The 11,333-nt window shown below is 37.0% G+C and overlaps 1 protein-coding gene across 2 annotated transcripts; it reads left to right on the top strand.

Moving 5' to 3' along the window:
* The first annotated feature begins 3,442 nt into the window (after window positions 1-3,442).
* LOC106088143 (probable cytochrome P450 313b1) lies at window positions 3,443-11,097 on the top strand. Of its 2 annotated transcripts, none has more exons than XM_013253514.2 (8): window positions 3,443-3,971; window positions 4,380-4,583; window positions 4,652-4,849; window positions 4,933-5,115; window positions 6,748-6,817; window positions 7,293-7,419; window positions 7,478-7,693; window positions 7,760-11,097. In XM_013253514.2, the coding sequence occupies exons 2-8, from the start codon at window positions 4,430-4,432 to the stop codon at window positions 8,360-8,362; spliced, it is 1,551 nt and encodes a 516-aa protein (XP_013108968.2). In that variant the 5' UTR covers window positions 3,443-3,971; window positions 4,380-4,429; the 3' UTR covers window positions 8,363-11,097. The 2 variants fall into 2 exon arrangements, with proteins under 2 accessions (XP_013108968.2, XP_013108957.2); XM_013253503.2 differs by having other exon boundaries at window positions 4,282-4,583.
* Window positions 11,098-11,333: the final 236 nt, after the last annotated feature.

Genomic DNA, 11,333 nt, shown 5'->3' with positions numbered 1-11,333 from the left:
TGTGTGAAAACGGTTAGAGAAATCTCTTTGAATAGTTAAAGTTGAAGTGTTAGCGAGAACTATGTTCAATAGGTTGTCCGGACACCATTTGGCAGGCCCCTTAAGTTGGTCACCTCTGTACTTCGAAAATTTGTTGGGGCTACCTTCGTTTGTGGTCCGATTTCAAAAATCCCTACATAAAAATCCACTTACGGCTACAATACCTCGCCTTGCTTCGCGGATATTCGACTTTTAATTTTTTTTTTTTTTTTTCAATATTGTTCGAAACCTGCTTCCTTTTTTATAATTTACGAAAGCAATTGAGGTTCGATTTCCATTTTTATGCATGATTTAGATTTGTGAAAAAATTTGCAACGACTTTGCCACAAGAAGTGTCCATATCTGATTGTTCAGTTAAAAGAAATACAGTTTGGAAGTCAAAAAATGTGAGAAGTGTGTAAAAAGTATTTTTATTGATTATTGAAAAAAAATTTATTCATTATTGAAAAATATTGAAAAATATTATTAAAAAATTGGAAAAATCCCCCGAGTTCTTAAATTCCAAGGCCCAGATCTCCCATTTGAGTTTATGGTTTTTTGTGTACTCCATATGTTCTCTAAACTCATGCAAAAAATTTTTTGCACCCAACAATATTTGTAGGCTCCACTGCATATTTACTTAAAAAATGCCGATATCAAAACCATCTTTGACAGTGGTATTTTGGGGATTTTATAAAGAAAAATCAGGCAGAATTTATTTTCAGTTTTTAAACACACATTTGTCTGCAAAATTCAAAAAAAAAACTATTCGTTTTTTTCTTAGAATTTCGGTAAATCGGACCACAAATTTTCGAAATACCGAAGCGGTATCGAGCGGAGAGTCTCAGTGAGAGGTCGGGTGGCACCGGCTCTTGCGTAAATACTGAGTTCCTATGATGATCGATACGACAAAGCGAATTATTAGCGCCTTAAATAACCAATGACCATCATGTCCCCGCGGCGATCGGTCGTAGTCAGGCAGTCAAAACCAGATCCATCTGCTGAAACATCTTTAAAAGAATCCTAACAATAAGATTTCCAATATGATTGCAGGGTAATTTTATATGACTGACGACCAGACAGTCAAATAAATGTATCTGTCAACTTAACTCCGAAAGTTAGACAGTGAGAGAGAAACAATTGGATTAGTTATACACAAACTACTTTAAACCAAAAAGTATTGCTGTGTAAGGGCCTCTTTTCAGTCAAAATCCATATGAAACAACAAATACACAAGCGAACAAGTAAGGACGCAATAAAGTCCCTTTGATACCCTACACCGCGTAGGGTATGGAAGCAAAATCGTAAATTTTTTTAAATTTGAAATAAAAAATTTCGAAAATCCGTACATATTGGTGGGAAGGAGGTTATATAGGCAATCGCTGTGAAAAAAAAGAAAATCGGTTGATAAATGCGCTTGCAAAGGCCCTAAAAGTCAAAACCGTACCATACATATACATATATAAGAGCTTTATCTAAATCTAAACTGATTTCCAGTGCTCGCGAAAGACATAAGAAAAACTTTCCTGGCAAATTTCATGAGTACCGGTTTACAAATGGCTAAATTAATGCAGCATTAGTCACAGTCGGGCGAACATATCTATAAGAGCTACAATATATCTAAATCTGAAACGATTTGGACCAAAATCGGAACACATTGTTGAAACCATTAAAGAAGATATTATGCAAAATTTTAAGAAATACATACAATACAGCTGCGGTCAAAAAATAGCAGTGCAGAACAATAAAATATTTTTACTGAAAAAATTAATTAAAGGCAGTGAAAATAATAGCAGTGATAACTAAAATTTTACATAAAGTACAAATAACTTATTTCACATATATTTTGTTTTTTTTGTATTTTGTAAATTAATGGTTCCCCATCACTTGGCTAACGCTTTACAGCACATTATTATTAGTATCCAACGTTTTATTTTCTTAAAAGTTCAAGTCATTACCTTGTTACAGCTTACGTGATAAAGTCATTTCAACCTACGAATGTCGTAGCATAATATTTTGAAGTATTTCAAGGTATTGGGTTGCATCCAAGATAGGACTAACACTTTGTAAGAGAAGCACCCCCAAACCATTACATTTAATGCAGCATGTTTTATGGTATATCAAGGACTATATTATTAACTTTTTCACACGTCTCAAATAATTTCAGGACTCAGAACCACCCTATAAAAGTAATTTTGAATCATTCAATCGCAGTATGTTTTTTTGAATGGCTTACTATTCCAATTCGTATTTTTGCCTGTGCGAAATTTGAAGATGAACGGATGAAAATTGCGACTGTACTTTGTACACAAATTAGATAGACGACCAATGAACATGGCTAAATCCAATCAGAAATGATTGTGAGTCAATCGGTATACTTATTAATTGGTCTAGCTCTCTTCCTTCTGAGAGTTTACATAAAATTAAGTTAGTTGAAGGGCATAGTTGAAGTATACGTACCAAATTTCTACCAAACCAGGGACAAATTAAAGCTTCTAGGGGCCGTAGAAGGTTAAGCGGGAGATCGGCTTATATGGTTTAAGACCGACTAAGGCAAAACTTACCATGGGTATTGAAAGTCGTAATCAAACCCTACTTCCAAAATTTCAGCAAAATCGGACAGCAATTGCGATTTCCAGGGGCTAAAACAGATCGCTTTATATGAGAGCTATATCAGACTATGTACTGATTTAAACCATACTTGTTGGAAGTCGTTACGGAGTGGCTCAAGATATCAAATGGGGCAGTTATACAGCGATTCAGACCATATTGGTCACGATTGTTGGAAGTCGAAACAGGGCAAAATTTCAGCCCAATAGAATAATAATAGCAGTCTCCAGTGGCTCAAGAAATCAACACGAAGGGCCACTTTATATGGTAGCTTTATTCAATTCTAACCCAATATATTGGGTTGCCCAAAAAGTAATTGCGGATTTTTTAAAAGAAAGTAAATGCATTTTTAATAAAACTTAAAATGAACTTTAATCAAATATACTTTTTTTCTAAAGAAAGCTAAAAGTAACAGCTGATAACTGACAGAAGAAAGAATGCAATTACAGAGTCACAAGCTGTGGAAAAATTTGTCAACGCCGACTATATGAAAAATCCGCAATTACTTTTTGGGCAACCCAATATATTGGGTTAGAATTGAATAAAGCTACCATATAAAGTGGCCCTTCGTCTTGATTTCTTGAGCCACTAGAGACTGCTATTATTATTCTATTCTATTGGGATTTCTAATCCCCAACGACCTATATCAATAAGTGGTATCTGTGTAAAAGTTCGATTAGCTTTGCTCGTTCCGCCCACTATAGCTGTTTCTACATACGGATTTGGCTACCCTGGCAACTAAAACTAAAAACTAGTTTAGGCTACATCTCATACTAAATTATTGTTAGTCGTTATTTGTCTGACTACGTAGTTTTAAACCGAAAGAAATTTATTCGATACGTAACAGTACAAAAGAGCATTGAGCCAGCACAGCCCAAAGCTTACAAATTGTCTAATTAAGAATTGTTTTGTAGACGTGCGTATCGAAACAATTCTTGAACAAAACATACGCTTGCGTTCTTTACAAATAAAGACAGCATGGGTGGCAATAAAATTCCATACGCCAATTAGCAAACATCATATTCGGATGAGAATTATTTATTCTCACAAGATCGGCTTATATGTGGTTCTAAAACTATTCGAAACTCAAGACAAAAAAAAAATTGGCCATATCGTGTATGAATTTCACTTTCCAGCGATATAAATTATATTCAATCTTCAATGGTCTTATGTTTAAGTACCTACGCCTAAATTAAGATGGATACGTTCATTCGGAACCATCGTGATTTGGACTAGTAGCGCAAATGTACAAATCATTACAGTGACGAAAGCAATATACCCCGAATCCTCCGCATTCTGCTGGATATAATAAATCTTATTAAGTCATTGACATTTGTATGAAGGTAAGTAGAGTGTGTAAATTGCTGAAGAACGTGACGAGCTACACACTCCTTTTATGGACCAGTCACCCCAGTCAGGTGCTCACGTACGCATTGAATCAATCAAGCCAAAAACATTTCTGTACTTTTTTTAAATATTTTTTTTTCGAGTATTTCTAAATGAAAAACACATTAAAACCTGTGTGAAGTAAAGTTTCTTAAAGTTTGTGGTTACAAATGATGACTTTTTGCGTTAAGCTACGAAATCTTTTCTATAGCTGAGAATGCTGTTGCATTCTCTTGACATCCCAACTTTCCTTTGCATATCTAACAGCTAATGCTTGACAAAGTGACAGAGGCCAACACTACTTCGGTTCATACAAATGAGAAAGCAAATATTAAATTGTGGTATATTGAGTGTTGTGTCTTTAGTCGCATTTTACAGACTGAAGGAAGAAGTTGACTTTGGGCGGCAAAAAGACATGGCGTTTTCCACAAATTTCTTACTGGTTGCAATAATAGTGGCAAGTTCCTATTTTCTATGGTCAAAACGTAGATTTCTCAAAGTATTCAAGGAACTACCCGGACCAGGACCGCCGTTGCTCGGTATAGCATATAGAATGTTGAAAGCAGAGAGTGAGTACGAATTATCGTCATGACAATGACGAATGTTAAATAACTGGCAAGTTCGTGGTTCTTTTTAGATTTTATGCGGAACATGGAAGAAGAAGCCAAGAGCTACCAAGCGCCATTCATAACTTGGCTGGGTCCTAGCTGCTTTCTGTACGTTAATGATCCGCAAACAATGGAGATTATTTTCAATTCCCCTCTATGCACCAATAAAGGAGACATGTATCGTTTCATGGCCAATGCCATAGGAGATGGCCTTTTCACGTCTAGCTGTAAGTCCACTTAACGCAACTCTCAAATTGCTTTCAATCGTAAATGGGAAAATAATAGCAATTTCAACGTTCTAAACAAACAGCCCCACGTTGGAATAAACATCGAAGGCTTTTGAACCCCGCCTTTGGTCGCAAGAGTATTCAAACTTTCCTGCCAATATTTAATGACGAAGCCAATGCATTTGTTAACAAACTGAAAGGAATGCAGGATCAGTCATTGGAGATTTATAAACTGTTGAAAAAATCCGTGCTGGAGATATCGTGTCGTAAGTAAGCGTTTACATGTCTAATTCCGTAACTAAAGCTCTATTTGTGCACCACCACCAGGATTAAAATTCAAAGATTTGCTATATATGGGAATTTTCTTGATACAACTCCAATACAGAACGACCCTACGATTTTACTTCTTGACATTCTGAGTCGATCCAGCTCTGTGTCCGTCCGTCTCCTATATTGAACAGATATTCTTATTAATGTACAATACGTCGTCAAGGATTTCAAAAGCGTCACATCTATTCTGATAAGGCTTATAAATACATCATCCAATTTGGCTGAAATTTCATATGTGAAGTGCGTTTATGCTTTTAAATGGCCAGCGTCAATACGCTGCAAAATCAATTCCCTATTATCGTTCATTTGGGTGAATTTTGTTTGCAATGAACACTAATACTCTCCAACAAACACACCAAATAGATATGGCCCCGATTCTAAACAAATCCCAGTTTTTCCGATTTCGCTGATACTTAGTGCGTAAAGTGCACTTTTAATACACATATCAAATACGTTCCTATTAGGTGTGTCATCCTTTAAATGTGTCGTATTAAACTCCCGAACGACTCATTATATCGGCGATTTTAACTGATCCCACACAAACTGAACTTATTTGTTTGCGTACATTTTAAATGAATCCATGGTGGTGGGTACCCGGTATATGGACCGTTGGGTGCATTTTTATACCCTCCACCATAGGATGGGGGTATACTGATTTCGTCATTCTGTTTGTAACTGCTCGAAATATTTGACTAAGACCCCATAAAGTATATATATTCTTGTTCGTCATGACATTTTAAGTCGATTTTGCCATGTCCATCCGTCTGTCCGTCCGTCCGTCCGTCCGTCTGTCTGTCGAAAGTACGCTAACTTTCAAATACTTCATATTAGTGTAGGTCGGTTGGGATTGTAAATGGGCTATATCGGTCCATGTTTTGGTATAGCTGCCATATAAACCGATCTCGGGTCTTGATTTCTTGAGCCACTAGAGGGCACAATTTTTATCCGATTTGGCCGAAATTTTGCATGAGGTGTTTTATTATGACTTCCAACAACTGTGCCGAAAATGTTTCAAATCGGTCCATATCCTGATACAGCTGCCATTTAAACCGATCTGAGATCTTGACTTCTTGAGCCTCCAGATGGCGTAATTATTATCCGATTTGGCAGAAATTTAGTACAACGGCTTCTTCCATGACATTCAACATGCGTGTCAAATATGGTCCGAAACAGTCAATAGCCTGATATAGCTCCTTCTTGAGACTCTAAAGGGCACAATTCTTACTCGAATTGGCTGAAATTTTACACAATGGCTTCTACTATGGTCTCCAACATCCAGTTCAGACCGGACCAGAACTTGACATAGCTCCAATATTATAGCAATTCTTTTCTTTTACCCTTTGTTTTTCTAAAAAGAGATACCGGGAAAAAACCCGACAATTGCGATTCATGGTGGAGGGTATATAAGATTCGGCCCGGCCGTACTTAGCACGCTTTTACTTGTTACTTATAATTATATCTGTCTATTTTCTTAGTTGGATTAAAAGATTGTTCTATTTTTCTTTTTTCTTGCCTCCTTCTCGCACGGTTCTATCCCATTACTCCACCGTCTCTTCCTATGAGCGCAGAGACAACAATGGGTAAAAAGATGAATTTTCAAAACGACAACTCCACGGTCATATTCGACTCATATAACAGGTAAAGAGTAACTGAAGAAACTTGAACAACTTAAATAACAAAGTAAAACAATAATCAAAAACAAGTAAATACAAATAAATAAATACCGGACAATATCCTGCAATGGAATCTCAACAAGTAAATAAAGACAAAACTGACCATAGATTGCCCACACATATTTGAACAAAGATAGTTTGTAAAGCAAAAAGTAATTCTTAGTCGAACGATGAATTTACTTACAAAAGGGTCTAGCACCCTTCCTTGTGGACGTTACAAACAAATTCACTAAGTTATAAAACACTATAACACAGTAGTGGTGTTGGGCACATGCGTAGAAAGACCTCTGGTGGTGGAGTACCCACATCCAAAATAGTTTTTCTCCCCCAAAGATTTTAAAAATTATGTTCATTTTTACATGTTAGTTTTCAAATTGGTTAGTATAGGGTAAATAAACCGTTACAATAATCTTGAATACTCACCTTTTGATTTATTGCAGCCTTACGGAAATCTGCATTACCAGGATGCTTTCTCCCTGGCTTCATCCGGATGTCATATATCAATGTTCCAGCCTCTTCAAACGCGAGAAGAGATCCATGGAAATTCTAAGTAAATTCGTCAGGGATGTAAGTCACATTTTTCTCTGTAAAATGGCATCTCACGATCTTATTCTATGGTTACCAGCTTTTGCAACTTGACAATGGCACCACAATCCCCAAGGATACTTCTGCTAATGTTGAAAGTTTTAAAAATATAGCAAGGAATTGCGATGAGGATGATGTGGAAGTCATTGGCAAATCAAAGCCCCATATTTTTGTGGAGCAAGTTCATGCACTGATCGAATCAGGTCAGCTGTCGGTGGCTGATGTTTTAGCTGAGGCCAATGTTACAGTGGCTGCTGTGAGTATACTGGATGTCAATTTTTCTTCCACCTAAACTGTAAATAAACTTCTTTGCCTAACACAGACTTTTGAAACAACGTCCACGGCTATGTATTTCACATGTTTGGCTCTCGCAATGCACCCACAGTGCCAAGAAAAATTGTACATGGAGTTGGTCAATGTGCTGCCAACAGGCGGTTCGCAAGACATTACCATAGATCAACTCGATCGTTTGGTCTACACCGAAATGGCAATAAATGAGGCCATGCGACTTTTTGCCCCAGTACCAGCTGTAGTTCGCAGCGCTTCATCAGATTTCCACTTACGCCACTATGTCACTGGCAAAACAACTCTTATTCCGCGGGGGACACAAATCATCCTGGACATTTTCAATATGCAACGAAGTGAACAGATCTGGGGCAAACGAGCTCACTACTTTGATCCTGATGAACACTTTGGACCAGCATGCAAACCACATCCCTTTGCATTTGTCCCATTCACGAAAGGCCTACGGATGTGTATTGGCTATCGATATGCCTTGACGCTCATGAAGGTCATGTTGGCGAAAATATTCCGCAATTACCGAGTGCTAACAAAAACACAAATGAAAGATCTGAAGATAAAGGGGACCATATCACTTAAGCTGGGCGACTATCCACTTTGCACCTTGGAGCCCAGAGAGGTCTAGCAATGATGTGAAGTACTTCCAATAAGCAACGGCGATTAAATGCTTAACCTAGTAACAACCATTTATAAAATCCAAAAATCACCTTCATATCCGTCTTAGAGCTATTTTCATGTATTCGGTTAATTCATTTAAATGTTCGCGACAACTGCGATGTTTGATTTTATTGTAAGCCGTCTCTTTGCAGTCCCATAAGATATTCATTAAATTAAATTTTTTTTGTACTTAATGAGAAGCATAATATTTTTTCATTTGCTATCTACCCGAATTTCGTCCTTTATATAGGTATATACAGGCTGAAACTGGCTCGTTCGCCTAATTCTAAAGAAAGTCTTCCTAATACTTTTATTTATGGACAAAACAATGGTGAATAGCTTATGATCAACTTTTAGCACTCTATTCAATTTTCCAATATATAGCGCAGATATTATTGTTAGCGATGCTCGCTGCAGGTTCCACTCACATTGCCATCATTTAGACTATATTTAAATCCAACAAATTTCCACATTTATCTGCCTATCTGGTGCCACAGTGGTGCATAGAAGGATATTCGTGAATAATTATGTCATGTGTGTCACAGCCCGTTCCACTACGCTTTTACTTTCATAACGCGGTAAAATATACATATGTGAATTTGGCTATATCAGGTTATAGGCCGATTAGAACCAAACTCAGCAGGATTGTTGGAAATCGTAACAGAACACAACGTGCAAAATTTCAGCTCAATCGGACACAATTCCGGCCCCCAGGGGCTTAAGAAGTCAAAGCGAGAGTTCGGTTTAGTCGTAACGGAACACTACATGCAAAATTTCAGTAATGGTGGGTATACTAATCGGTTTTTAGCGTCAACCATAGGATGTGGGTATACTAATTTCCTCATTCCGTTTGTAACACAACGAAATATTGACCAGAGACCCAACAAAGTATATATGTATATTTTGATATTTTTGACATTCTAAGTCGATTTAGTTATGTCCGTCCGTCTGTCGAAAGCACCCCTATATTGCGGAGGAAAAAAGCCAGGCGCTTGAAATTTTGCACCAATACTTCCTTTAAGCATAAGTCAGTTGGGATTATAAATGGGCCATATCGGTCCATGTTTTGATATAGCTGCGATAGAAACCTATGTCGGATTTTTCATTTTCTTGCTTTTTCCTATACTGTTATGTGACGCGCACATCTTGTTTACTTTTGATTGAATTTAATTTTTTTTTCAGCAGTGTAGAAAAGCAACCCCCTACGTCATTTTAACCTCTCACCATAGGAGATTGCTATCATTCGACGCACGCTCTTTGTAAAAACATGACGTTTAGTGTGTTGAATAATTTTTGAGTAGCCCAGGGCTAGTAAAATTTTTGACAGAAGCAAAACTAATTTTGACGTTTATGAAGCAAAGTTCCATGTTGCTAGTTGTGAATCTAATTCAATTTGCGAGCGGCGATTACTAGCCGCACATATTTATTTGTTTAAGATTTGCAAATTGGAAATTTTGCCCATGAACATTCCACTAAGGAACAGGGGCAAACTTCTCACATATCAATGAGTGCACTCCGATTCAAGTTAAAGCTCAATGATAAGGGGTCCCCTTTTTATGACCGAGTCCGAACGGCGAGCCTCGGTGCGACACCTCTTTGGAGAGAAGTTTTACATGGCATAGTACCTCACAAATGTTGCCAGCATTGGGAGGGGAAAACAACCGTTTTTCTGATGGTCTCGCGAGGATTCGAACCCATGCGTTCAGCGTCATAGGTGGACATGCTTACCTCTGCGCTATGGTGGCCTCATTTGTTTATTGTTAAAATAAATTGGCAAAACGAAATGTTGTTATTTGAGACATTTGCAACCTCTGTGTGAATTATTTTTGGACGGCGTCGGTATCAGTAATCATTCGGCTTTTACATGTTAATAAAATCTTGGTACAATAAAATCATAAATCCAAAGATTAATGCGCCTATAGAGGGCGCAATTTTCATTCGATTAGGCTAACATTTTGTACAATGATTTCTCTCATGACTTCCAACTGAATTTATTAACCTTGGTTTTATTTGGTATGTGCAGTGATATTTTGCTTCTACATAAATCGATCTCCTAATTTGTATTTCTCATTTTCGTTTGAAATATAGGTGGTGGAAAATTAACGATAGTATCGATATTTATTATTAAAACTATCGAAAATATTGTATGTTGCAATTATCGATATAGTTTGCCAGCTTTAATTGGCACACTCTCTATGAAAACATCTCATCTTCACGTGTGGCAGTACAGAATCACTTTTCCGCGTTGATTTTGTGGGATTTGTATGCAGAGTTGCAACGCGACGCTCAAAAACAAAGCTCAAAGACAGAATTAACGATTTCATAGCCGAACCGATAAATTTCTTGCACCGCTTCGATATATACATGTAGTTGGTTTTGAAAATGTATTTTTCTTCCGAGACCACGAAGTAAGTAATAAAACTGACAAACTTCTTTTTGTCACCTTAGTCCGTACTAAATTTCTAATGGTTTTTTGCGCCTTTTCATTAAGTTGACCAGAATTGATTGTTGTGATTTAATTCATATTAAATTTGGTGAAAATTGTTAATAAATCATTCTTTATAACAAATAGACAAAACAGGAGAAGAACACAACTAAAAATTTACGTTTTTGCATTCTTTTGTGTGCAAATAAATCCATAAACAATGAAAAGAAATCCTCCTCGATGACAACAGAGAGAGGCAACAGAATCAATATCGACTCTCGGGATTCAAAAAATGTACAATTTGATTGAAAAATCTCCAAATCGAATGTTGTGATTAGGCCCCTGAAATGAAATCGACCAAATTTCGGTGTCCCTTTATGACTGGAATGATCTTACAAGACATGAATCATCCCAGGATGGTTGTTCAATTTATTGATGTTGTTGTAGCAACATTTGAATGTGTAGTTGGCGATCCTCATCAAGCTCTTATAGGCAAGCAAGCTAGTTGTTTTTG

This window comes from Stomoxys calcitrans, chromosome 2, assembly GCF_963082655.1.
Source record: "Stomoxys calcitrans chromosome 2, idStoCalc2.1, whole genome shotgun sequence".
Taxonomy (NCBI): Eukaryota; Metazoa; Arthropoda; class Insecta; order Diptera; family Muscidae; genus Stomoxys; species Stomoxys calcitrans.
Note: the sequence above shows the minus strand (reverse complement) of the source record. Positions and strands in the feature narration are given on the sequence as shown.

Bases quoted from the DNA above. Each gene is read 5' to 3' on its own strand.
- LOC106088143 (XM_013253503.2), top strand. From the start codon at position 4,331: ATGAGAAAGCAAATATTAAATTGTGGTATATTGAGTGTTGTGTCTTTA. The intron at 6,818-7,292 runs GTAAAGAGTAAC...GATTTATTGCAG, and splicing joins ATATTCGACTCATATAACAG to CCTTACGGAAATCTGCATTA. The intron at 7,420-7,477 runs GTAAGTCACATT...TATGGTTACCAG, and splicing joins TAAGTAAATTCGTCAGGGAT to CTTTTGCAACTTGACAATGG.